The following is a 23,910-nucleotide window of genomic DNA, read 5'->3' on the forward strand; positions in this document are numbered from 1 at the left end:
TTTGAGACAAAGGGGCACAAGAGTTGAGTGTCACATCAACATTTAATAATTGATTGTTTAATCCTGAACCTCCCTCTCAACTCTCACTCTTTCTCACTTTAGAGAGGCTTACTGTGGAATCACCCCTGAAACTTTCTCTAAAGTAAATGTCAATAACTCTTCCAAAGGCACTGTAAGCCTAAACTACTCTTGCATTGCAGTGCATTAAAATTCCCTCCAATGCTACAGGATTTAGATTAAACCAAACCGTTCTAGTCTTAAAACTCTTGATTAAGAGGATCGATGAGAGGAGGTTGCATTGACATTCTGTATGAATTCTTCAGGTAAGCCTGTGGTCTTTGGCCCGTTCATGGCAACATCCACATTTGCCACAGTAGTCGTAATTTCATTCAGACCAATCAGGTGTTTGCAGAAACCACAATAACATGCATTGTTTTAATTTTGTATATTTTCAGATCGTTGCAGCCCTTCAGCAGTGTACCCATTACAGTGAATCCTGTGAATGTTCCACAAATGAGACAACTGATCCCCAGTCAGCAGAGCAGCAGAGCACTGGTAAGTAAAACTTCAACAGGTTTATGTCCTTTCTCAGGCATATCTGAATACCAATTTTCACCCTCACTCTCTGTGGTAAACATCAGCACATTTGCAGTAATGCTGATTTAATGTGTCCTGTAAAACAAACCAAAAAATAATACACTCAGGCTGAACTACTGTGAAAGCCTAATGAGAAAGTAATGCTTCATTTGAAGCCTGTGGGTGTTAAATGTATTTGTACCTCGACTTTGCATTCATTATTTAATCCATTTCCTTAATGCGCACATGCTGTCCCTGCTGTCATTAAAACACAGGGATGCAGAGAAAAACAGTTGAGAGAAGAGAAGAGAAACAAATGATAAACCAGACAGAGAAAAAGGTTGAGTATTTATTTCTTAGATTAGATAGATTTATTTCATATACATGCATATGTATAAGTAAACACTTAGAAGGTCTTACCCCTTTCTATAACCTAAATACTGAACTTCATTTTAACTTCAATCACATATCCACATAAATTATCATCTTAATATATATAAAACGGAAAAACAGAAAAACAACCCCAAAACAACATTAATTACAGAGAAAATAGAATGATGGAAGGTTGAAAAAGTACACTCAATGAAAGTCTCTTATCAAACCTTCTTATTGTTTCTCTCCTGGCTGTTTTTATTAGCAAAGAACAATATAGAAAGCATGTGAATAGCCGACTTGTCGTTTTATCATCCACTGTGTGGAGTGTAAATCTCAGTGTGTAAGATGCATCTCATATCTTCTGCTGCTTATCTCATTGTAGGTTGTGGCTACAGTTGTGGACATTAATTAGACTTTTGATGCCTTCTCAGATAACCGTTTTTAGTTATATATAACTTTAGTGACCTGCAAATGTCGAACGGTAAAGGTACCCTGTTGAGTATTTGATGTACATGCATACACAAGCTATGTCGTGCAGATTTCCGCTGCCTGTTTCATGCTATTCCTGTGGTCAACAGCTGGCTGCTCTAAGAAGTGTAGCAAATGTACCAAAAAAGGCAATGAAGTGATGATAACATTTTAAATCTAATTTGTTAAAGGATTTCAAATCATTGGATTTAAGAAGATGATTCAATGTTGATTTGATGAAATGGTACGGGATAGTACATTTGGTGAAGAAGAGCATGATGTCATTGAAAGTGCTATAGATTTGACTGTAAAATGCACCAGAAAACATCTAGCTACACATTTAATTGTGAAAATGTTATAAATGAGAGTGATTATAAGAGGAAATGGGAATGCCAGTGTTGGTGTTTTATCTGCTGTAAGGCAGCTGTGCTGCTCGAGACTGAACATATTGACCTTGTCTTGGATGAGTGGAGATACTCCGGGACGCTGTCAATGATACACTCCTCATAACAGAATTTTCTTTTTTCTGAGCTGTGCTTCTTTTGGATTTTCTGCACCCAGAGGCACTGCAGTCTTTTTTTATTTTTGTCAATCTCATTCTATTGCAGAAGCTTTAGATATGAAATATATTTTAAGTGTCTGTCCGCCACAGCATCATAACAAGGGCATTCTTCATTGTTTTATGAATAGTTGTTCAGTTTATATTTTTGTTTTCATATTCAACTGAACCCATGAATAAGACAAACAGCATCTTTACAAAGACTAATCAGTCGTGGCCAGGCAAGCTGATTCTACCACTTCACAACCTCTCTTATGTTTTGCAACACTACTAAATGTTCTGTACAGTGAGTTAGCCATTGGATAGAAAAAGACATAATTTAGTTTTTTTTAGTTTTGTTCCTCGTTTTCTCTACATGTTTCAGGTTCAGTCCAGACGAGTGTTTACACAGGAAAAGAGCTGGAGTATGCCTTCTTTGTCCACTCGCTGTGTGTCCTGGGTAAACTCCTCATCTACACCAATGGCAGAAAGCTCTTTCCCATCAGAGTGAGGACGCGCAAAGGTACAATACTAGACTGTTCTGTGAACAGTTTTAAACATCTGTCACAAGCAAGTGGGGCATAATATGTAATATCCTACATACCTATTTCACTAAAAGCAGTATAAGATTTGTAAAATGAATAATTTGACTTTTTAGGAAATATGGATGATCGCTGTCTGGCAGGTTATTAGATGAGAAGACCGATACACCCTCATATCTCTCCGTTAAATATGAAGCTATATTCTGCAGCGGGTTCGTTTAACATACTGTAGCACAAAAGCTGGTAATGGGGAAGTAGTGAGTCTGCCTCTGTCCAAAGGTAACACAGTCTGCAATCAGCAGCTCTAACGATCATTAGTTAATGTGCTATATCTTGTTTGTTTAATGTGGCCAATAACTATTCCAGCACATACCTCTTGTTTTTTACACTTATGTTTTTAATACAGATTAAACCAACTAGATACAATGCATTAGTTGTGGTTGGGGCATTTTGTTACCTTGACAAGCCAGGCTATTTATCCTATTTACCCTGATGTACAGTTTTTGTGCTAACTGGCTGCACATGTGGCTTTATATTTACCATAGAGACACTAAAGAGTGGTATTGATCTCCTCATCTAACTCCACAATTAAGCATAGTTCCTTTTTAAAAATTTCAAACTATTCCTTTAAATGAATGTCACTCACAAAATGAACATTTTACATCAATTAGTGCACAGTTACCTTCAATTCTTGAAGAGGTAACATGGGGTGAATAATTGATATACAAATGGTCATTTTGTGGGTGAAGTATTTCCTCAATGTCTAACTTGTAAAGAGCTGAATCCTGTTTATTGTCCATTGTTGGCAGCTGCAGGAATTGACTCATGGTTTAAATGAGTGACGTGGAGTTAAAGGGAAAAACAGATTTATTGTCCTGTGGAAATTGTGTCCTAAGTAATTTTTTTAACAAAATGATCTCATTTAAACACGATGCCACTCCCTCCAGTCTTCCTTAACAGTAACTTTGTTCCCTCCACCCATCTTAATCACTAATAAAGTTACGTAATGGTGTGAATGATACCTAGGTAAGCCATTAAAACAGACTCAATGTCTGCTGTCACTGCTCTTTACTCGATTTCTTTAACCATTAGTGACTCTTATTCCAAGGCAGTCTAGAGGCAATCAAATCATTGACGTCAGAGCAGTTCATATTCATCATAAGGCCCACTATTTGCTTTTTTTATTAAAATGTTGTCCAAACATGTTTTCTCTATTATTTGTTTTGTCCTAACTTTGCCACGGTGACAATTCATCTCAATTCATCTTGATAAAATTTGATAACTTTACGGTTACTGAAAGTGTCAGTGCTCTCTTTCAGATGGAACCAGCGAAAATACATTTAAATATGCTTTTTAGTCATATTTCTACATTTAGAGCACCATTTAGGTCTGTGTCAAGAGTTCCAGACACTTTTTGTAATGTTTCCAGGTAAGACCTAACTGTCACAGACAGAATCTGAAGTCTACTATCCTACCTGTGGATAGTTTTCCTCAGCAGTGTTTTCTTTACAATATGAGAAATGTGTCTTGTTTTGCAAGAAGATTACCCAGATAATAACCACTAATCATCTGTCCTTAGCAACATGTATTACATAATGTGAGTCATATTTACATTATAACTATCATTTACTTTTCTGATTCATCATTAATTAAAGGTTCTAAAATGTCCAAAAATTGTGAAAAATACTGAACACATTGTCTTTAAATTTCAGCTGTAATATGTCAAAGTATGTGTCGTATGATATATATATATAAAGCCCCTTTAGACATGCTTGTGATAATACTATACTGTATAACGCTGTATATTTGACTTGTTGCAATTACGTTCAGTTAAGTTACAACACACATTATGCGATTCATTTACTTTGATGGCAGGTCATTTTTAAACACACCAGATAGTAAAACTCATCCCGGACATAAAATTTGGAGCCAACTGAGCAGCAAGACGATCCTTGTAATCAAGGTCACCAAAACTAGACGGACCATTTCCCTCCCAGCACTATCGACTATTTTTTATTACTGTCCCCATTTACTATGAGTGACTAGACTGATTTTCCTATTTATCTCATCCTGTTACAGATCCAGTCAGCCTGACAGACCTGGTAGTCATCCTGATTAACATCGTGTACCAACACCCCAAACCTCCGCACAGTGACACCTCACACACAGGTGGGGCCCCACTCACTCACACACGGTTATAAACTACATGACACAGTTTAGGCCTCCTCCCTGTTTTCTGTGCAGACTTTGAGTCTGGAATCGGGGGACTGAAGGAACACGGTGACCCTCCCTATGAGGCGTAACAGCATTCCTCAGACCATATCTTTTATCTCTTAACCTTGTACTGAGTCATGCGGCACTGTGGTTGTCTCCTGGAAGACCTTGCTTTATTGCCCCATTCATTCTCTTGAATTACACTGCAGCAGTTTCCCTGCCAGTGATCAATAGTGTCCCCTACCTTGACTTTGTCAGATGAGGATCATCTCTTTTGGCTGCTGCAGAGAGTCACGCTGAGCAAGTCATAGATTTATTTTAATACTTTACTGGCACAACGTTGAAGATCACCGACACCAGTTGTGAGAGGATATTCTAAATAGTAACATAATGCTACAGAATATAATGTCAGAGATGGGTGCAGAATTTAAGTATGTGTTTGAGATTTTAATTTAATTAAAATCTCTAGGAGGCAATATTTCACTATCGAGTGAGGATGAATATTCCCAAAATGTTTTCAAGAATTATGTGTGTGTTAGTGGAGGGAGAACTACTGTATACTTAATACTTGCTCTACCTAAAGTATCAAAAGTAAAATAACTCATTATGCAGAATCACTTCTTTCATGTTGTGAAATTATTATGTTTACTATAATATTGTTTTATTGTTACCGGTGCCTTAAGTATCATTTTAATATTGGAGCCCATGGGATCGAGCCCATTGTAACTACTTTAAATACGACAGAGTAGTTTGACAATGGCACAATGTGGAGTGGCAAGCCTCGCTGTTGAGCTGTGTTACAGTACTTGAGTAAATGTATATAGTTATTTTCCATCATTGGAGTGTGAAGCATTGTCAGTAATTGCTTGGTTTCAAGTTCCCTTTTACGGTCCTCATAGAATCATGTATGAACCTGTGTACAAGGTGATCAGATTGATACTGGACATACAAGCAAAATACATCAATCCAAGTTCAAACACACTCACACTGACGATGTATAAATGTAATATGTGTCCAGTCTAGAAAAACTGACAAAACAACTGTCTTGACAAAATTTGATTCCCAGGATATCAACAAATGGGGTACAAGCCCGACAAAGTGTTAAATGTCAGTTTTAAAGGAAAAAAAATTGCAAGATATATCGACATGCAAGTACTTCATTTAAATATTTGTGTGTTCAGACTCCCTGTCGCCCAGCTGTCTGGCGATGGAGGTGCTGTGGATGTTGTGTGAGAGGACGGAGTGTGCTGCAGAGTGTCTCTACCAGACCCCGGTAATAGAGACACTGCTGGCTCCTGTTATAGCTCTGCTCAATGGACAGCAGGTGAAACACACGCACTAAGCATGTTTGTTTTAATAAAGATGTGAGTAGAATAGACCACATATAGGTTTGCAGATGCATACCACGAACAAGATTAATTGATTCATGAATACAGACACATACAGATTGAGTTTTTAGTGTCAATAAGCAGGTTAACTACATCACAATAGCATTCCATGTTAAGAATAACAAAAAGGACATTCATATATTCTAATGACCTTACAATGATCCTTGAAAAGTCTATCATGTTGCAGTGGACCCTTTTATATTACAAATATGTTGGTCTGTAGCTTTCTAGTAATCAAAATTCTGTTCCAGGGACTTTTACAACCTGCTAGGATCAAAATTAAAAAGAGGAAGACAATCAATACTTTCTTTTTTAATTTTTACCTCTGCTGTTAAATGGTCAGTTTTAAAGATGATTTGGCAAGTTCAGTCATAATAAATTCTCTGGCCTTTCGTCATCATTCTACCCTCCATTAACATGAGTTTTTTTCCCTAAGCAGTAGCTCTAACTCAACATTAAATGCATAACATCTGCCTTTACCATTATAAATGCAAGGTCTGTAGCCAGAATGTTACCCTAACCTCAACCTCAAACCATGTTTTTAATCGTGGTTCCAACTCAATATCATATTACTTGTGATTCTACTCGTCTCTGAAGCAGTTGGTTAAATTTGTCTGTTTATTCTCTACGGTTTGCAGGCCAAATTAAAATCTCCAGCAGCAACACTGACTCTGATCGCTGACGTTCTGGCTCGCATCGCAAATACTGACAGAGGATTAGCTCTCTTCTTGTATGAGAAGAATCTAGTTGTAGCCCACAGTGAGAGGTGAGATGGTGCAATTGAGTTATGATTAAATACACTGGGTCTTTTTGTATCTTTTGATGGTAATGAAATACATTTTTTTTTTTTTTTTTTTAACTTAGCAAGAATACTTTAATATAGAGTTACGTTTGCAAAAGAAATCCTCTGCACAGTGAGCAGATTAGACCCGAGGATGCTGGTGTGTCACTGCGGTTATATCTTTGATCTACTCCAGTCCCATTATAGCAAGAACTAAAGAAAAAAAGTGTGATTTATTTAAGATACTCGGGGTCACTCAGTGGCCCCACGTTAGTTTTATATTTTGTTATACTTGGTTGACCCTGAACAGTCTGTCCAACCTGAAACTTCAAAAGTATTTGACATTTAGAAAATGACTAAAAAACAGGAAAGGAAGGAACTTAAAACATGCCCCTCCCTAAACATTTTTCTAAGCAAAGCACCTAATATTACACACATGAAATTCTTGTACAGTTTCTCCTGTCAACGTATTTCTCTTTGTCTGTTTCCCCTCTCTTCTGCAGAACCTTTCCTGCTCATGTCATTGTACAGTTCACTCTCAGGCTGCTGGAGAAGGAGCTGTCCTCACTAAGTGAGTCCGACGGGTCTCATACGTCATGTGGAGCCTTTATCTTTGTCTGTCGGCAGATATACAACACCTGTGAGGGTTTGCAGGTCCTCCGACCCTACGGCCTGCACAAGGCTGTAGCTGCTGCATGGAAAAAGGTAGCTGCACTTAATTCCTCAATATAACACTGTTCAAACTTTCAGATTCTACATGAAAGGTAGCTGCACTTAATTCCTCAATATAACACTGTTCAAACTTTCAGATTCTACATGCTCAGTGACTTAGTGTTCCCCTCAGATTTTGAGTGGTTAAATAATAGCCTGATAAAAGACCTCAGTGGTTTTGGCGTGACGGTATCAGATAAAATAAATAAATAAATAACACTGGTTAAAATTTGGGGAAGTATTAGGTTTGATTTCTTAAATGCACCTGATAAATGAGCAGTTTTAAGTTAAAGTAATTGATGCAACAAAAACATTTAACATATTAAACACTAAATTATTAAACGGATTTGAAAACAGTTTAGCATTAGAAAAAACTATTTAGCGTCATAATATTGGTGTTGCTGATTGTTTATTACAGGCTGATTCTGTAAATGCCAGAAATGAGACCCTTTCTTGGAGAGTGTTGCTTGACTAATGCCCCCCCCCCCCCCCCCCCCCCCCCCTCATAAAAAGCGTTGTAGAAGGTGGTAGATAAAGGTTCTATGTGAATCATTTATTTCTAGAATATCTAATGGGGGGGTGTCCATGACCAGTTTCACTGCCTAGAATACTTCTGTCATGTTTCATTTGCCTGATGAATGCCGTGAAGAAAAATGCCACCGCTGCTTGCAAATGGAGGGAATTAACTAACCATTGTAATCTGCTCCATTCAATTTTTAGAATACTACTTTTGTCCTCATAATGCATCGATATCAGAATACCTTTAGTCTGTACTGAAAAACAAAACTGAAAATGCAAAACTCGAAACAGACAGTTGAATCTGCAACCAAAACCAAAAATAACTGCTATAATACATCTACAGAGGAAACGAGACAAGTAGTGAAACTGCGTCTCACAGGTAAGAAACATCATTAATGTCAGCTAGGTATCTGTATTTACAGCAAACAGTCCCACATCACATATTACCGCTCCTTTTTCCAATACTTTTATTTAAAAAATGTACTCCTCTGAGACATTGTGGTATCAGTATGCAATCATTGTAAAACATTTTCTCACGCACTTCCTACTAACTTTCCTCCAGTGTGTGTTAAATATTAATTATCAGTTTCCACACACGGCACTGTCTATGATGTCTTAAATCAAAGTCTAAAGCTATTTTCGTTGTGTTACATAATGTAACAACAATGTTGACCTCATTCCACCCACTTTAAAAAGCCACAAACATGGCCCCCAAAGTTTGAGGGAGGCATGTGATTTTAATTAGTTTACAGGGTAAAAAACAGGTTTGATTGATTAGAATGACGTCTTTGACCCTGATTTCCAATGTTGTCAGATGGTGTTAGAGGGTTTGTTAACTTTTTTTAGTGTTAATATTCAGAGTAAAGGAGATAAATTCAATCTGATAGTGTCCTCATTTAGTTTGTAAAAGATGCAAATAACATACAATACTAACATACAGTATGCATTTTTGAAAATACAGGTTTATTCCATTAAGATTTTGAATAATTTTTTCAAGCTGAAATTTGCAAAAATAGTAATTTCTTATGATGAAATAATCAATAATAGATATTACAATATCTATAGAAAGAGAATATGAACAAGACAAAGGCTGAATGTAGACCAACAGCAATTTACAGAGTAAAGTGAGTCCCAGAAAAGATGCAGTGAGGTTAAACAATTTATGAAATCAAAATACTACTTAGTTCCAATACTGTCTTATAGTCCAATATCAATCTGTAGGCTTAAGTTAATTTAGTCTTTAATTAAGAAAAAATAGCCAACTAGAGATAAACTTTACATTTTCTTTCTTTATTTCTAGACCAGTTCCTTGTCCGAAAGGGTTCCAACTCCGGTACCTGGAGCCACCGCTGGAACATCCACCCAGAAGCTGCAGAACATGTGAGGCCATTTTAAATACTTTATTCAGATCCCTAGAATTAAAGTAGTGATTAGTCATAATGCAGCTATTTCAGAGACTGATTATGGACATTTAAAGACACGGAATGATGCTTTTCCAACCCGTTGTCTAGCGACTTAAAGACATAATTATCACACTTAATTTGGAATACTTGTTTTTGTATCTAAACTGTTTTTGGAATTCATAATGTAAAGCCTCCTACAGTGAGCTTGTTTCCTTGTCAAATATGACTAAGCTTATAAAGATAGCACTGCAGCTTACTCTCTCTCTCTTTGACTTTTGAACAGGCTCATCTGGGAGGAGACGTTGTTGGACAGCCTGCTGAACTTTGCTGCAACTCCTAAAGGGCTGCTGCTGCTCCAGCAGACAGGAGCCATCAATGAATGTGTCTCCTACATGTTCTCTCGCTTTACAAAAAAACTACAGGTAATAACAAACACTGTACTTTAAAGTGCTACACAACAAACTGGATATTTTCAATTTCCATCATAGAAAATAATAGTGCTCAAAATTGTTTCTTTTACTTCACAATTTTTTTTTATTTATACCCAGTAGTGCTGTACCGAATGTCTCTTTTTTCTTTCTTTTTTTACATTTGAAGCTTCTATTGAGGATTTTCAATACAGCCCTCATACCCAGTTTGCATGCATTTAGTTTTTGGGTTCTTTTCATTTAGTCACTGAAAAGCCCCAGTGGAGCAGTGAGGGAGTTAAATTACTTGCTCAAGGGCACCTCAACTATGGTATTGAGGTAGCACCAGTACTAATTTCCTTCCCCACCCAGTTTCCCATCTTGCAATCCAACAAGTGCTTGGCTTTGCACCAGCTGATGTAAGGAAGTCCAGATGTTGACAGAATCATTTGGTTGTAAAAGCACTGCTAGTAGATATCAAGTTAAATGTTAGCTAGATAATTGTTGTGCCACCTTCATATGAATCAAACAGTGGGACTTTACAGCAGAACTACTGATAAGCATTGATGCTGATATCGTGTGATGGAACTGTTTCATCACCTTTATGGAAGCCCTGAAAGAATTAACTTTGGCAGTGGTTCGGTTTTTAATCCCTCTTGATCACATCAATGTGCCACATTGACTTGAGTTACAGTAAGCTAACCCTGATGCCAGGATGCCCGATTACAAAAAAATGAATTACACATGCAGACGGTTGTATCAAGTACATTTATCTTTATTGAACTCAAATGTAAAATTACCACTTGGCTTGGAGAAACACCCCTTCATGGCAATAGATCACACTGTATAGTTTTATTTGTATAAGTTATGGATAAAACATGTACTTGTATTTATTTGAATATATAATAAAATACAGCATGCATGCATGCAGTATTTCTAGGCTTCTGTTTCCTATAATGTCCTACCCACGCAGAACATTTTAAAGCCTTTATTCATTCTGTAGGTCTATGTCATCAGTATCCGTATTTCACTCTGCAGAAGATGTGGTAATTTGTTGCTCCTCAAGGCCACAGTCGTATTTCCTGAAGACTGTTCAGTATTCACCAGTAGCCTGGAGACAGTTACATGCTGCTAATCCCTAACACAGGGGTTCATTTATTAATCTCTGGACTCTACATATGCCTTATGTACATAATATTTTCCATTATTCATATTGTGAACTCTCACACAGACACACTCACTGAGTCTCAGGGCAAACCTTAACGGATCCCCCGTGGGCTACATTTAATGCCATTGTTTACACACTCTTGTAAATGCTTCTCTCGTTTGGCATTTCACTTTGATTATTTAATGTAATTATATTTTGTGTATTTTAGTCGGGACATTGTGTTGTAATTAATGAAGGGCCTGCACCCGCAAAAATCAATTTACAATCAGATTTCTCCTCAGTGTGCTAAACTACATTATGAAGAGTCTTTTCAGGATTCTAGCAGAGTTTGTATACTGAATCATCAGTTTCTTGTCCAAACTTCTCATTAATTTTTGATAATAAAGTAATAGATATGTAGTAAATATTTGGGGATTATGGGATTTCTGTGTGTGTTTTCTGTAGGTGAGCCGCTGTGAGAAGTTTGGATATGGGGTGATGGTGACGCAGGTGGCAGCAACTGCTCCAGGAGTGGCTGCTTTGCACAGTTCAGGTACTAAAGCACTAACTTGTGCAAACAAACACTTTCCAGCATTATGTTGGCACACAACAACAACCTGGGATACAAGCCCTAATGTATCACAGTTGGCATAGAGCAGCCCAGGAAGCAACTTGCTTTTCAAATTGATTGTGACGGGATAAGTGGATGAAGAAAGAGCAAGGTGAGGTGTTAACAGTCAGGTTTTTATAAGGATTAACACAGTCTGACAAGAAATGTGAGTTAGACTTCAATGTCTTTTTTTGTTCAAAAACACTTTTACAAGTAGCGTAGTAAGTCACATCCAAGTACATTCCAGAAAGAAAGTACATAAGTTAGGTGGTAACAAGGCTTAGACACAGATAGAGGCATACAACCGATACAATTTGTAAGTGTAATATTAGATTGTAGATTTGGAATCGTCAAATTGTAACAAAATGGAAACCACTTATAGTGATCACGGTTACAATGATGAACCGCTTCTATGGATCAAAAAGCTTGGGACAGAATCATTCCTATGTCGATGTTAGTTAAACAATTTGCTTACATGTAGTAATCAATGGGTCCGCTTACAATGCTCAAGTTGGGTCTTTTCATATGTGAAATCTACATATATGTCTATTTTTTTGCTTTACTTCCTTGATATTTTGCCTTGCAGCGACCCGTCTGCTTCCAGCTGGCTATACCTGAGGCTGGTGTTGCGTGCACATTGAGATTGTGATGGGAAGAACTAATCTCTCTCAATGAAAAACGTAGTCTTCTTGAAGCTTATGACAAACTGCCAAAAACAAGCCAAAGAGATGCAGCAGCGAACATTGGTGTTCCTCAGGCAACCTTGTCATGGCTGCTAGTAATGGAGACAGAAAATGAATGAGCTCGGGGAAAGCACCTGTGGTTGAAGCCGCCCTTGAAACAGCTGTACTGTATTTTTAAACAATCAGTTAAATTCAGTAAATAGCAAAGCTTTCCGTTTCATTACTTTATATTCATGTAATAAACATATAAATGCCAATTAGATGATAATCTGCATAAGAAATAAATAAAATGAAAAATACATTTGGTTATAATAATAACCTGCTTGTAGTGATCAATTTAACCCAGACAGATGTGATCAAACAAATCCATATTATAACCACTGATGATGTGTTGCAGGTTTTGTCCAGGCGCTGGTAGTAGAGCTGTGGTCTGTTCTTGAGTGCGGCAGTGAAGATGTCGGGGTGGTGCGGCCCAAGCCCACGGCCATGGACCCCATAGACAGGAGCTGCCTCAAGGTTGTGTGTGTGTGTGTGTGTGTGTGTGTGAGTCTAACTTTATACAAGTATGTATGTTCTGAAGTAGGATAAAACTGAATTAATTGACTGAAAATGTAACCTTATGTGTCTTAGCTCAAACAGGACTCTGGGGGAAGTGTTTCAAACCTTGAGAATTATTCCTCCTTGCATAAGGAGGTGGTAGATTTGGTACAAGTCTGGGCTGCATTTTGAGGTTCAGTCTAGGACAGGATCAAACTTTCATTTGAACCTCAAGTGTGTGTGTGTGTGTGTGTGTGTGTGTGTGTGTGTGTGTGTGTGTGTGTGTGTGTGTGTGTGTGTGTGTGTGTGTGTGTGTGTGTGTGTGTGTGTGTGTGTGTGTGTGTGTGTGTGTGTGTGTGTCTGATGCTAGCCTTTGACAGGAGCCAAGTCGTTGTGTCTCTCTCTCTCTCTCTCTCTCTCTCTCTCTCTCTCTCTCTCTCTCTCTCTCTCTCTCTCTCTCTCTCTCTCTCTCTCTCTCTCTCTCTCTCTCTCATTGAAACTAGCCAAGTGAATACAGAGAGCCAGTGAAGTGTGAACTGTGACCTGCAGTGGGTCAGCTGCCAGGTTACATGCATGCAGTCAGACCTACAAGTCCATCTCAGCCAGAACTGTTGCAAACAGAAAAATGTGCAATCAAAATGTGTGAAATGATGTTAATGCCTAAACAAACTAATTATGTAGCACAGAGTAATTACAGCTGCCTTTTTGGCAAATTAGCTCTGATGGTGGCATTGAAGGAATTTTCACCTTTTGTGAGTTTAGAATTTTGTTCAGTGTGTTGATTTCATTTGTGTGTTGGAATACATTAAAAACACAACAGGCAGATGATAAAACATATTGAAGTCTGTAATGCACACTTGAAACATCAAATAGGCAGAAGAAGATGAAAGATTGGACCTCAGATAAACATACTTTTATATATTTAAACATTCATTTTTATCATTGCAATTATTGAAAGGCTTTATTGATTGCTTCATAATATTAAAAAAACAGACGTGTGTGTGTGTGTGTGTGTGTGTGTGTGTGTGTGTGTGTGTGTGTGTGTGTGTGTGTGTGTGTGTGTGTGTGTGTGTGTGTGTGTGTGTGTGTGTGTGTGTGTGTACTTGTTTTTCTTAACATGAGTTTTCTCTGTTCTCCTTGATCCAGGGATGAGAGCAGGAGGACTTGGTTTAGTATTTGTCAGGCTACTGTTCTGTTCACTTGTTCAAATTTAATTTCATGGTGAACTGTAAGTGTTCATGTGCGGTCACATCTTTTCATTCCCTAAACATCCTTTTTTTCATGTTGACTTTGTTTTTCCAACAGTTAAAATTTTCTTCATGGACAAAATACACTGTAAACTCCTGGTTAACAACTTGAAGTGGCTAATTTGTATCACACTATCTTTCTAGTATTTGTATTTGTATGTATCTTGTATTGTATATTATGTTAAAGTAAACTTACAGGGATGCAAATCATTTGACCAATTCTACTGTATTTATAAGCTAGTTTAAAAACCAATAATCAATATTACACACACCCAATAGGCACAAATTATGATGAAAGTATAATAAAAGTAGATTAAATCTTGATGAAAATATCCAATGATAGCCCGATCACTGTTCAAATACAGTTTCAAATCAATTAAAAAATTATCCCAGTTGTGAGCAATTGTGAGTTCTGAGTTCTAATCTCCCTCTTTTTTAAATTTTTTTTTTATTTTTTACTGCTTTCTCTAAACCTCTAATTGTCTTTTTGTCTGTCTCACTTTCTGTCTCTCCAGTCCTTCTTGTCATTTGTCAACCTGCTCTCCTCTTCCCAATCGGTGTGGGAGCTCCTGGGCCGGCAACCTCTAGCCAACAAGAGTGAATACACCCTGAGAGAGATGCCAATCTCAATTCCTGTGAGTGTTTTTCACATGCTGTAGTCCAGACTTCATGCAATGCTTCTTTCAGCCATTTGAGGGCATGTTTGCTCTTTATTTTGCCTTCAACCACCACCCACACATTTGTTTTACCTCACAAAGGCCTCCTCCTAAATCCCCCAATACACTGAGGCTGATGTACATTTTTCACCTTACACGTCGTAAACATCCACAGTTTTCTTTTTGCACCATAACTGCTGTGTTTTTATTTTCACAGACTCTCATTTTACTCCACAGGATCTGATTGACAGACTGATTGCTGTGAATTCAGATGCAAAGATTCATTCCCTGTTCCACTATGAGCAGTCTCACACATTCGGCCTGAGGTGAGATTGATATTTTTTTCCATATTACTTAGTATCAGTGGGGAGGCACATGGTATCTGATTAGCACCTGGTGACTACACGCACGCACACACACACACACACACATGCACACACTTCAGCCTCTGGCAATAGCAGACTGACATGCGGTTCTTTATACTTTGATTACCCAGCTTTGAAAGGCTGATGAAAGGATTTCTCTGGATAAGAGAGAAATAAGCTTGTGTGTGTGTGTGTGTGTGTGTGTGTGTGTGTGTGTGTGTGTGTGTGTGTGTGTGTGTGTGTGTGTGTGTGTGTTCTATATTTATGAAGACCAGACAAGTGAGAAGGGTGTTAAGGGGGTAAAGAAATTAATCTAAAATGAAAAGTTGTCTTGAGTTTTATGTTAAGGTTCAAATTTAGGGTCAGGTTCTAGTACAAGTTGAAGTTAATACTGTAATGCGTTACTGTAAAATGATAATTGAAAGGGATTTGATTATGGCTGTGCGGTAAAAGTTGCATATTGTAGCATAAAGGGTTACAGTAGGCTTTAAACTAAGGTTTATTGTGAAGGTTTAAAGTGTGTATGAGGGAGACGCAATGCAGTTTGTGCAAGATGATGTGTTTTTTTACATACATGGGTGCATATGTGTCTTGGCTGTGTTTGCAATGCTCTGGCGGCTGCTATGCATTGCTTTCTGCATCACAATAGCTTTGACTTGTTTGGAGCCTTGCTGACTCACTTGCTCAGTCTCTGCCCGTCAGTCAGCCCACTCCTATTAACATCCAGAAGCCAAGTGAAAGGAACAAGATGCTCTATTCATTTGACATCCAGCCTGATGGATTCACTGACAAACCTACACTGTGTGCCTCCGCCTGGGTCGACTAATGTGCTAAATGTAGCATTTCAATAAAGCCAAGGCATATCGTGTTCATTTTGAGGTATTGGTATAATTTCCTTAAACCAACAAGATTCTGAGTCAATCTGTGGTAATGGTTGGCCCTGAACACAGCAAAAGTCTACGTTTTAAGATTCCACACAGCTTGATTTCAGTTTCATTCATCATTGGCTCACATGGGAGATGGTGCAGTGATAAGCGCGTGTGAAATAAATGGAAATTTCATTCAGCGCTTATGTCTTTTGCCAAGTTGTTGATCGATTGGGTTCACAGTCACTTGCCCATTCACCATATTTACATACAATTGTACTGCTAATATATATATATATATATATATATATATATATATATATATATATATTACATTACATTACATTACATTACAGTCATTTAGCAGACGCTTTTATCCAAAGCGACTTACAATAAGTGCATCAACATTGGTAATCAAAAGAACTACTAGTCACCAGAAGTCATAAGTACATTTCCTTTTCCAAACAAGCATCTAAGAGCATGAAGCAGAGCATAACTCAGAGCCAAAGTACAGTACAGAAACAAGAAAAACAGTTAGTGCTATAAGTAATACGAATACAATAAGTGCAACAAGCTAGTATGAAAACAATAAGTGCTAAGTGGAAGGCTCAGGGTAGCACTTCCTGAAGAGGTGGGTTTTCAGCATGCGCCGAAAGATGGGCAGCGACTCCGCTGTCCTGACGTCAGTGGGAAGTTCATTCCACCACTGTGGGGCCAGGACAGAAAACAGCCGTGACCGGGTCGATCGGCCGCCAGGACCTCTGAGCGACGGGGCAACCAATCGCCCAGAGGCAGCAGAGCGAAGTGGTCGGGCGGGGGTGTAAGGCTTGACCATGGCCTGGAGATAGGAAGGAGCTGTTCCTTTCACTGCCCTGTAGGCTAGCACCAGAGTCTTAAACTGGATGCGAGCTCTTACAGGTAGCCAGTGTAGAGAACGGAGAAAGGAAGTTGTGTGGGAGAACTTGGGGCGATTAAACACCAGGCGAGCTGCGGCTTTCTGGACAAGCTCCAGAGGTCTGATGGCCGACGCCGGGGCTCCGGCGAGTAGAGAGTTGCAGTAGTCCAGGCGGGAGATGACAAGAGCCTGGATGAGAACCTGCGCCGTCTCGTCAGTCAGGAAGGGACGAATCCTCCTGATGTTGTAGAGCAGGAATCTGCAGGAGCGTGTAACGGATGAAATGTTTGCCGAGAATGACAGTTGGTCATCCAGGGTCACACCCAGGTTTCTCGCAGTCCGAGTTGGCGTCACCACGGTATCATCAATGGTGATGGACAGGTCCCGGTGCGGGCAACCCTTCCCCGGGAGGAACAGTAGTAGTTTTGTCTAGGTTGAGCTTGAGGTGGTGTGTCGTCATCCACTTCGAGATGTCAGCCAAACACGCAGCGATGCGCGTCTCCACTTGGGTGTCACCGGGGGGAAATGACAAGACCAGCTGGGTGTCATCGGCATAACAATGGTAGGAGAAGTCATGCGAGCGAATAACAGAACCCAGAGATGTTGTGTAGAGCGAGAAGAGAAGGGGGCCCAGAACTGACCCTTGCGCAACCCCCGTAGTCAGCATGCGTGGTTCCGACACGGCCCCCCTCCAGGTCACCTGGTAGGATCGACCCGTCAGGTAGGATGCAAACAGGGAGAGTGCAGAGCCTGAGACGCCCATCCCCTCGAGGGATGAGAGGAAGATTTGATGGTTCACAGTGTCAAACGCCGCAGACAAGTCCAGGAGAATCAGGACAGAGGAGAGAGAGTTAGCTCTCGCGGCGTGAAGCGACTCTGTCACCGCAAGGAGGGCCGTCTCTGTCGAGTGACCCACTTTGAACTTGGACTGGTGAGGGTCCAAAAAGCTGTTTTGGTGGAGATAGGAAGACAGTTGGTTAAAGACAGCACGTTCAAGTGTTTTGGATAGAAAGGGTAGAAGAGAAACCGGCCTGAAGTTCTTGACATCAGAGGGGTCAAGTGATGGTTTCTTCAGAAGGGGGGTGACTCTGGCGGCCTTGAAGGCCGTGGGAAAGCATCCTGAAACAAGAGATGTGTTGATGAGGTGGGTGGGGAAAGGAAGGAGTTCAGTCGCAATAGACTGAAGAAGAGGGGAAGCGATCGGGTCAAGGGAGCACGTGGTGGGGCGGTTAGATGTAACAAGGTTGAGGACCTCGTTAGGGGAGAGAGGAGCCAGAAAGGGTAAGATGGGGCGTGGAGATGGGAGGGAGAGCTGTGGGGGCAGGATTGGACAGGGAGAGAGGGGCTGATATATATGCACACACACTGTTTCTGTGGGGGTGCTGCTCTCCAATACATACCCAATGTGAACTCAACAGTTGAATGCAAAAAAACCCAAAACATTGCTTTAAACACGTCCATTTTAACACAGCATCACCCTCAAAAGAGTTCTGCCTGTTTTCATTCTATTTTGTGATTATCCACAGCCTGAAGGAATATGGCAAGACGGTATACTGTAGGGATATTGCTTTACTGATTCCAGGAGAGGGAATTGCATCAGTAAAGCAGCTAATTCACACAAGGACATTGCACTTATTAGTAAACAATATGTTAAAATATATACACTTAAAAAGCATATGTAGAACAGAAGAGTCCAAAACATGGACTCTAAAGATGGATAGAAATGGATATAAAGGTTGTATTGTACATATAATGCCAGTAAAGGCACATGGCAGGTATTGAAAATACAGTTACAATGGGTAATTAATACCTCTAATGAACACAATTGTGTGTGTTTGTGTGGGTATATGTGTGGGCAGGTCGTCCTTAAATCACATGGTTGTCGGTTCGATCCCCGGCTCCTCCTGTCTGTCGAAGTGTCCTTGAGCGAGACAGTCAACACCAAGTTGCTCCCTTACAGCAGCCCACTCTTCCTAAATGCGTAGGAAGGGTTAAATGCAGAGGTTAGATTTCATGTATGTATGTGACGATTAAAGTTTAAGTGTGTGTGAAAAGGCAATTGAGAGGCAAATTGTGAAGTGCTTTTGATAAAAGTGCTACATAGAAGCAGATAATTTACCTTTTCCATTTAAAAATCAATAGTTAATATGAAGTGAGCTGACTGGCAGTTGGGTTATGAAACTGTTCATGAATAAGAAAATAGTTGGTAGTTGCAGGTAGATTACAGTGAGGGTTGGAGCTTTTGTCTAAACAACAATAGAACTTCCCTAGGTAATATTTATTAACAGCTAAGCTTTAAAATTAAGCTTATCTGCTTTATTATCACTGTGTCTGCGGTTTGATCAGATATGATTGAGAGTTTCCTGGGAACATCAGCAAACCCACAGCTGTAAATGATTCAAGTATTGCTAAATCCCCGTTGTTTAACTGAGACTGGCCCACTTCAGACTAGCAGACAGAAAACAGCACAGGTGCAAATCTTTCAATAGAAATAAACAAAACCGTGTGGCCATGTATAACCTCATCACTCATGATAAGAGGCTGATTGAGACGTGTTTTCACGGTCTTTAACAGACACTCACCGATAGTGAATAAATGCTGACTCAGGTTGACGTCTCAACCTCAAGAGCTTGGGGGAGTATTATTTTGTCTGATGGCCGGAGACACATCCTGTTAAAGTCATTGTTTTAGAGGACGCTTCACCAAAGACCAGTAAAATATGCAGCGGTTTTTCACACTTAAGAAGCTGAACCATCACAGGAAGCAGAGCTAGCTGTGTTCCATCGGTGAACTTGTCCTGACACATGCATCTACTGCATTATGAGGTAGATCTGGTGCAGCTTTTATTGGATGTTCATATAAAAGCATTTTTCCTTGTGGCTTAGACTGTTGCAGTTTTGCTTTGGCCAAGTTTGTATTTAGTGGAGAACAGCGCCCCCTGCAGCGTAAACAGGATTCATTATTATACTAAACTAACTTCATTTTTTTTCCAAGGCTCTCCTTTCTTACATTGCCCTTTAAGTTAAGACATGTCATCATAGTGTTTGATTGTAAATTGACTGGTTTTGCTACCTTATTTTGTTTTCTCTGACTGTCTACACGGTTTCCTCCTGAAAGTCAAGGCAAACAAATGATATGACCACAGTAGACAGGGGGAGTGAGGGAACTCGAGGAGACTCAGCCTCAATCATTATCACAGGCGTCAATCTATCGCGTACGTTGCATAATGAATAACAGATAACCGGTCCATGTTTATAAAGATCATTTAATTTGGAGAAATATGCTCATTGGTATATTTTGAAATGTATGAAAGCTTCTCCATTTTTATGGGCTGCATATTTGATCCCTGCCACTCAGATATGTACTGAAGGTTGACTATATTCTGTGAGGCGTTGTTGGCACTCAGCTGCAAGACCATTGGTTCCTACTGAAGACATGCATCTTTGGAAACAGGTCACATATCTATTGTGGCAAAGGCTCAGAATTTCCCTAAAACAGCTGGGCTCTGTAGTTTTTAGCAAACATCAAATTTTCAGATGCAGATTTATACACATTTAATGCACATTTTGGTTTCTCTGGACTAGACTCAAAATAATACATTTTCACTGTATTGATTGAACGTGTCATCCAGTGCAAACATGAACCTCACTGATTGCTTTTTAATAGTTTTTGGACAAAGAATGGAGCTCTATGGCACAGAGGACTAAAATATATCCGGCTTTGTAAACACAGATGCTACTTGTTAGTAGGATCAGTTCATTGTTTTTTTTCATGGCCATAACAAAATATAGAGAATTGCCAACCCTCTTCTTGAAACAGCCATCGTAATGAAGCCTCAGGAGCTGGTTTGAACTATTGCAACTTTCCTGAAATTGGACCACTTCTACAATTGGCTCTTGTAAGAGTTTACCTCAAAGCAGTTTGAAACCAGCATTGGACTTGAACTCCGGCAGTTTGTCACTTCTTTACAGGTTATGTATTTTCATTGCAACATATTCATTGCAGGTTTAATCACTTTGTGGGGCGAACGTACACTGATTGTTCCTGAAAGGCAGCCCCTCCTAAGAAACAGAAGCCACTATTTCAACCCTTCTTGAAGCTAATGAGAGCAGAAATCCCACCGGCCCTTTTTCCTTTTTTGCCTAAAGCCTCTTTGTTGTCATGGCAACCATCACTCTTGCATATTTTTCCCCTGTCTGAATTGTTTGGATGCCTTTAGACGTCTCTCTCTGCTATTGACTGCTCTGAACACATCAAGTGTGTGCTTGTGCAGCGCTTCACACATTTAAACCTGGTTTGATTTAGTTTTTATTTGTCCGCAGCAACATCTCCACTCCAAAGATTATTATGAATATAAACTGTGATATTTAACAGTTTACTAGCAATGAGACAAGGAAGGAGACACGCATACAAAAAATCTTGTTAAATCTTGTTCATATGCACAAAGTTGGAGCATAAAATCTTTTGAAAGTCAGCTGGAGTTTTAGAGAGGACAAAGATGTTTGTGTTGCAGAAAGGTCCAGATGTTCTCAGGTCAAGGTGAAACCCTGACACGTGAGAACCGAACAGGTACAAATACGGCTTAGCCTGAAACGTCTCTGTGGCAGGTCAAAGCGTTGTCTCGTCTTCATTTGAGTTCAGTTGTAGTTTTCTCGCCTCCCGAGAGAAAGTAAACTAGATTAGAATGGATTCGGAATAAACAAAAGAAAATAAATATTTCAGAGTTTTATTCTGTGTCGGATGTGAAGCTCCCTAAGATGGACAACAAAGTGGAAGAGATTACTTTGATTTGTTTTAGCCTCTGTAGTGACAGATTAAAACACTCCCCACAGTGTACTAACGTTTCATGGTGTTGTTGGGGGGGGGGGGGGGGGGGTCCGCATGCAGTGTTAAGGCCCAAATGAAGCTTCTAATTGATCTTTGCAGATACAATGCCCGTGGGCTTTTCAGTCTGCTGCCTGATGATGTATAGATCATTAAAGCGATTGTTTTCATTGGTAAAGAGTGGTGTAGTTACCAATTTTGTCTCTTTTTGATTCATTGAAGCAGAACTTGCAAACTGATTTTACTAGTAATTGCCATTTTTCACAGACTTACGGAATATGATTGCTTCTTATGGCCACATTTCCAGAGATTTTCTTTGGATAACTGCACCTTTTTTAATGATTGTATGATTGATTTCAGCAGGACCTCCTGACTGGCAAAGATATAAGCCTCCCAAATAGTTCCACTATTAAGTTGACCATTTGCATTTCACCTCAGGTATGACAAATCAATCATGCAGCTTGATCTTCAATCATACTGGCAAGCAGATTACTCCTGGGAGTAATCATCTGTCATTGATAGGTGTTTCAACACAAGATAAGTGAGTTGTAGTCCTCGTCAGCAGGAATGTCAACAACTCCCAAGTGAGATGGATTGTAGTTTTTCAAAACCCTTCTACATCCAGCCTATGTGTTTCCCTTGGCACAATTAAATAAGCACAAACTATCATTACAATAATGCCTTGCTGGCCGCATACAATGCTTGGCCAGTTAGAGGCAAACACAAAACAGTATTTAGTGTTTTTTTGTTAGTCTTTTAGTCTGACGGTAACATCAGTATTGTTGGGTTATGGAATGTTGTAATGGATTTTTTTCTCTCTATTTTCTAGTTTGTAGATTAAACAATTAATAGAGAAAGTAATTAGCATATTAATTGATTATAAAAATGATAATTAGTCTAGTGAAAACTCCCACAGGCGACACAATTACCAATGCTGTTTTCAAGAGTTTGCCAATGAATTGCTATTCAGAACAGCTTATCATTTTAAAAGATATCTGATTGGAAAGTCAGTCTTCACCCCACTTGACTTGAAGAGCAGCCCATCAGTGAGCTAGCAGACAAAGTGGAAGCAGGCCTTGTTCCCCATTTCTTAGTTTCAAGCAGCGATGGGTCAGAAGGTCTGACAGCCTCTCAGCCTCTTGCTGTGCTGCTGTCAGAATGACTGAGTAGAGCTGTCAGTCAAACAGTAGTCGAAGCAACCGCCAGCACATCAGGAAATGAAGCAGCTGCTTAAAAGGAGAGATGTGTTTCACAAGGACTAACACCAAACAGCATGCAGAGCTTAACACTACCTCTTATATGTCGTATAAGCACACACACACACACACACACACACACACACACACACACACACACACACACACACACACACACACACACACACACACACACATATATACATACACACACACTAGTTGAAATCATATTTCCTGGAAATCATAGGTTTTTTTTAAACTGCCTTAGGTGTAAAAATAACTGACATTTATGTTAATTTCATTGGGCATTTGTTGTCTTTCTAAGTCATATTGTGAAAAATAACTATTAGTAGTTGTTAATGATGTAGGAAATCAACTTAGACACATATGTAAAACTGTCTAACAATACAGTATTATCGTACTACCCATGTGCAAAGTAACAATATACTAAACAGATATTTCCTAATTTAAAGACATGCATGACTCTCAGCTCTGTCAGTCTATTAAGTGACTAATGGGTTGTTATGGTTATGCTCTACCTCCATACTTACTTCACAGATATGAGACAAGAAAGCCAATGAGGCATTTTTGCAAAATGTGAAAATATTAATTTGAAAACCTAAACCCTCTGCGGCAACTTGAGTATAAATTTGATTGTCGGTCTATTATATTATACATATTTTGATCATATACATATTGTATTCACAGAGGAGAACAACATTCTCATCTTTTGTCCAGTTTAGATTTCTTTTTTTATTCTCTTTGTTGACCATCTTTGAAAAGCTGGCTAACACAGACAACCATGCTGTCAAGTAACATTACAGGATGATGATGATGTGAGTGAAGCGCAACCTTGGTAAGTGAAGTGCACGTGTGCTGTATTTTGACAGTAACTACAGTGAAAGCCTTAGTCTAAACGCTTTAGGCAATGCTCCTAAATAAACCCCTGAGCTCAGGGGTTT

At 39.3% G+C, this 23,910-nt stretch overlaps 1 protein-coding gene across 3 annotated transcripts in view; it reads left to right on the forward strand.

Moving 5' to 3' along the window:
* Positions 1 to 23,910, forward strand: part of tbc1d32 (TBC1 domain family, member 32) — a 72,370-nt gene that overhangs the window by 6,841 nt on the left and 41,619 nt on the right. For all 3 annotated transcript variants that reach the window (XM_068708504.1, XM_068708503.1, XM_068708505.1), the window contains exons 12-23: positions 456 to 555; positions 2,343 to 2,480; positions 4,579 to 4,668; positions 5,895 to 6,037; positions 6,740 to 6,867; positions 7,386 to 7,587; positions 9,413 to 9,492; positions 9,799 to 9,937; positions 11,535 to 11,622; positions 12,760 to 12,878; positions 14,662 to 14,781; positions 15,040 to 15,128. In XM_068708504.1, the coding sequence (XP_068564605.1) occupies positions 456 to 555; positions 2,343 to 2,480; positions 4,579 to 4,668; positions 5,895 to 6,037; positions 6,740 to 6,867; positions 7,386 to 7,587; positions 9,413 to 9,492; positions 9,799 to 9,937; positions 11,535 to 11,622; positions 12,760 to 12,878; positions 14,662 to 14,781; positions 15,040 to 15,128 (1,436 nt within the window). The remainder of the gene's footprint in view (positions 1 to 455; positions 556 to 2,342; positions 2,481 to 4,578; positions 4,669 to 5,894; positions 6,038 to 6,739; positions 6,868 to 7,385; positions 7,588 to 9,412; positions 9,493 to 9,798; positions 9,938 to 11,534; positions 11,623 to 12,759; positions 12,879 to 14,661; positions 14,782 to 15,039; positions 15,129 to 23,910) is intronic.

Source organism: Cebidichthys violaceus, unplaced genomic scaffold, assembly GCF_023349555.1.
Source record: "Cebidichthys violaceus isolate CVI_PGR_0920_01 unplaced genomic scaffold, fCebVio1.0.p SCAF_14, whole genome shotgun sequence".
Classification (NCBI taxonomy): Eukaryota; Metazoa; Chordata; class Actinopteri; order Perciformes; family Stichaeidae; genus Cebidichthys; species Cebidichthys violaceus.